This window comes from Cajanus cajan, chromosome 5, assembly GCF_000230855.2.
Source record: "Cajanus cajan strain Asha chromosome 5, NIPB_CcT2T_4, whole genome shotgun sequence".
NCBI lineage: Eukaryota > Viridiplantae > Streptophyta > Magnoliopsida > Fabales > Fabaceae > Cajanus > Cajanus cajan.
The window spans coordinates 60,234,103-60,237,923 of NC_138521.1; the positions used below are offsets into that span (position 1 = coordinate 60,234,103).

The 3,821-nt window shown below is 39.9% G+C and overlaps 1 protein-coding gene across 4 annotated transcripts; it reads right to left on the reverse strand.

Annotated features, from left to right (window-relative positions):
- Positions 1–637: 637 nt before the first annotated feature.
- On the reverse strand, positions 638–3,360 carry LOC109807649 (uncharacterized). 4 transcript variants are annotated; one of them, XM_020370222.3, is made up of 2 exons: positions 3,129–3,360; positions 638–2,874 (listed from the first exon to the last, which is right to left on the reverse strand). In XM_020370222.3, exon 2 carries the CDS (start codon positions 2,674–2,676, stop codon positions 970–972), a length of 1,707 nt encoding a protein of 568 aa, XP_020225811.1. In that variant the 5' UTR covers positions 2,677–2,874; positions 3,129–3,360; the 3' UTR covers positions 638–969. The 4 variants fall into 4 exon arrangements, with proteins under 4 accessions (XP_020225811.1, XP_020225809.1, XP_020225810.1 ...); XM_020370220.3 differs by having other exon boundaries at positions 638–2,925; XM_020370221.3 differs by lacking the exon at positions 3,129–3,360 and adding an exon at positions 2,988–3,120.
- Positions 3,361–3,821: the final 461 nt, after the last annotated feature.

Sequence of the window (3,821 nt, forward strand, 5' to 3'; positions counted from 1 at the left end):
CTTTCCGTATGTTTGCATTAGTCGACAAAGCAGCAAACAGAACCATCTGCCAGGTACTAAAACCGAGTAAACACAAGACTTTTCCTCCATACAAAGTAGTTGTGCGTGACACATTAAAAAGATACAAAATGGTAAGCACAAATATCTAGTAATCCATATCAATTGGTATGGTATGGTATGGTTAAACTCTCATTTTATTAATATATCCCAAGATCAAAATGTCAAAAAATTAAGTCATTTTAATAGAAAAGAAAAAGAGTGTTTTATAACCGCTGAGTTGAAATTTTTAGTATGGTGCACTTTGCGTCAAGTTTGTGCCATTGTAATTTCAGTTTGTTACATAGTAGTGGTCCAGCCATCCCCTTCACTCTCTTGATGAATTATTATGAGAGTACATAGTCATTAGTGAGAAGGATTTATTAGCACACCACTTGTGTTCCAAGAAAGAGAAGGAAGCAACAGATAGATGGGTGGTCAGGTTTTATGGTAGGTGACTAAACAACCACCTTGTGCTCACATGTCTTCTTTATGTGTATTATAAAATCTACCTTTCTATCTCTTCATGTGTAATCACTTGGGCTACCTATCCCAATTTTTCAACACCTCATTCATTTCTCTTTGATGCAAAGAAAAATAATTACCCCACAAACATGTCACCTTTGGAGTTTATGATTATACAATTAAGTACACCCGTAAAATTCAAGTGTGTGAAAACAAACAGTACCACAGATATCTGCTACAATTCCTGGACTTTCAAAGAAATGAAAATTGTTCTATGAACAAAGTAATAACATGTAATAGCACCCGGAAAAAAGAAAATAGGAAGAGAACATATAGAAAGTTCATCTAATGCTATGAACTAGTTGTAAAATCTGAGCAAAACAGAAGAAGACACATATCCTGTAAAGAATTAATGAAATGAATGCAGAAATATTTCTATACAATCTAAATCTTCACTCTGAGTTTTGGCTATGAGATCATGCCTACCAGTGCCTCCTGCTTGTGGTTGTCTTCTACTATCCACCAGGGTCTGTTAGAGTCAGCATGGCTATTACTCTCTTCTTCAGTAGCAGCAGGAAGATTAAGATCAAGGAAGTCCCTAATTTCTTGCACTGGTTCCTGAATTTGAAAGCTTCTACTTTCAGACACACCAGTCATGTGAGATCTCTTATGGCCACCTAAGGCTTGGCCAGATGCAAAAACCTTGAGGCAAATTGGACACTCATGCCCCTTGCTCTTCTTGGACTCAGTTACTGTTCCCATCTGATTGTGAAAGCCAGCTCCATGTTCATTTTCCATTAGATACTCATTGTCACTGTTTTTTATGAGCTTGTTTTCAGTGGTTGGACTAGGAGAGAGATCAGTTTCAATGCTGTTTTCACTACTCTCATTTCTTGAAGCAAAGCAGCCTTTGATCTTCTTGTGGCTAGCTCTATGGCCTCCAAGAGCTTGGTATGAGTGGAAGATTTTGTTGCAAGTGGTACACTCAAACTTGCCTCTCTTATTAGAGTTCTTGCTAGATTCAGCTTCACAAGCCTTGTCCACCCAATTCTTACTTGACTTCAATTCAGAACCGAGGAACTTTGTCTTGATTGAACTGTACTTGTTGCCAGTAGTAGCTGACTTTGAAAAAACTGATTCTGTTCCATTGACTCTGCTCCTCCCATGTTCAACTTCAGAATCCTCCAATGCAGACACATACTCAAGCTCAGACTTGTTTCCCTTTTCATACTCTTTATTGGAAACTCCACTTTTGTTCACTCTAAATCCATTTCCAAGAATTTGCGTAGCAGCAGCGGTAGTATCAGCAGTAGTCAAAAGTTGTGAACTCTTCCCTCCAGTTGAGTTGGGATTTTCAGAAGCAAAATTGCCAGCCTGCCACTTGTTATTATCATCACTTTGCTTGATGAGTTTTCCTATGTTAGGAGTGAAGCTCTTCTTGCCATCAAATTTGGTAACCAAATTAGTTCGAACTGAAGATCGAGCTTCGAAGTAAGCAGAGTTATTGTCAGAAGACTCAGCAACAGAATGAGGACCACTCCAAGGACTCACATCCCTACTAAGCATCATCAAGCTCATAGCAACCTCTTCTTGCTCTTGCTCAACCTCAGAGAGAGAAGACGAAGGATTGGCAAAAGACACAACCGAAGAAGTTGTAGCAGCAACCGTGTACCTTGTTCTTCTCTTGGACCTTCTTCTCTTATTTGGAGCAGTTCCTTCGTTGTCAGATTGGCTATCCATAACCACCTTGTGGCTAGAATTAGCATTAGTCCAAGAATCTTGATCTTCCAAGCTGTTAGAAACTCTTTCTTTCTCTGAGTGGCATTTCATGTGACCAAACAAAGCCTTCCAAGAGCGGAACCCTTTGCCACACTCTTTGCAGAACTTGTCATACACCAAAGCCTCTTCGCTTGAGTAATCTGAGATTCTCCATGTCTTCTTTGGCTTCTCTCTGAGACCATAGGCAGCGTTGGCTGCAGCTTCAGAATCTGTGTCTTTGTCTTTGTTGAGAGAAGAAGAAAGCTTCCTCGTTGGAAGTTTCTCTTTCTCGTTTTCCTCGTGTGACAAGTTGGTGATATGAGACCTCATGTGACCCCCCAAGGATCTGCCACAAGGGAAGCTCTTGCCGCAGAACTTGCACGCGTGTTTGAATTCTTGAATTTGATCTCCCTCCATTGAATTCCGACACGGATCAGAGAGGCAAAAGGGTTGTTCGGAGGTTGAAAGTTGAATCAGAGAGTGTCCAAGAATGCTGAATTCATCGATCTCGCTTACGCGAATCAGAAGAGAAGAAAAGTAAAACTAGCGCGACCCAGATCAGATCATTGAGGCGAAACTGCGCAAAAGCTGCATCACGCTACCTTTTTGCACTGACTGCAGAGAGAAAGAAAGAGTGGTTCCATGAGTTTCAACGAAATTCCAAATCTAAGGCACAAAAAGAGGAAAAAGAAGAGAGAATGAGAACTGAGAAGCAAAGAAAACTAAACTGACTATGGTTACTATGACTAGTTACTACTGCTACTGTGCTACAAGCTTCTTGGGCAGTTGAGTTTGGAAGAAAAAATAAAAACTTGTAGAGTTGAGAGTTGTGGGTGTGTGGTGTTATGTTATATGTTGTGCTGTGTTACCTTGGTTGCCAATGATGGTGATGAACAAGGCAAGAGTGGAGAAAAAAAAGAATTAGAGTTAATGAGCGTTGATTTCTCTCTCTCTCTTCTCTCCACTTGGAGGAGAAATCCATGCATGGAAGCAAAGATAAAAAAGAGGGAGAGTGGTAAAGAGAGGGAGGATCATAGCAGCACGTGTACTCAACTCAGGATACTACGCCACTCCTAATCCAACGCTCTCAGATTGCTCCACGTCACCACCTCAGCAACCTACTAAAACTAACTCCCTCCCCCAACTATTCCTTCCTTTGTCTGCCTATCAAGGAAAGGACAAAACTTAAATGGTAATATTTGATTCTGTTTTCTCATACTATTCAAATTTTCTTTTATTTTATTAATAATATGCATTTACATTTACATGTAATATAATATCCAGATAAAATAAAACTTTCATTTCCGATTAAGTAAGGGTAGTAACATCTGTTGTTATAATAGTGCAATTAAGTTTTCTTGGCAAGGAAATGGGTCTACTCTCTCTTACACACACTTGAAGTGAAAGGTTCGACTCTCTGGCCGTTATTCTTTGGACTTTCTATTAGTGAATGGTTTTGATTCGTAGGATTAGAAAAGAGTTCGAAGTGGGGCCCACTGGTTACCCTCTATCCAGTTGCTTCACATCCCAATCAAAGCCTGCTGTTTATTGATTCTCCTTGG

Excerpts from the sequence above, each read along its gene's own strand:
- LOC109807649 (XM_020370222.3), bottom strand. The coding sequence starts at position 2,676 with ATGGAGGGAGATCAAATTCAAGAATTCAAACACGCGTGCAAGTTCTGC.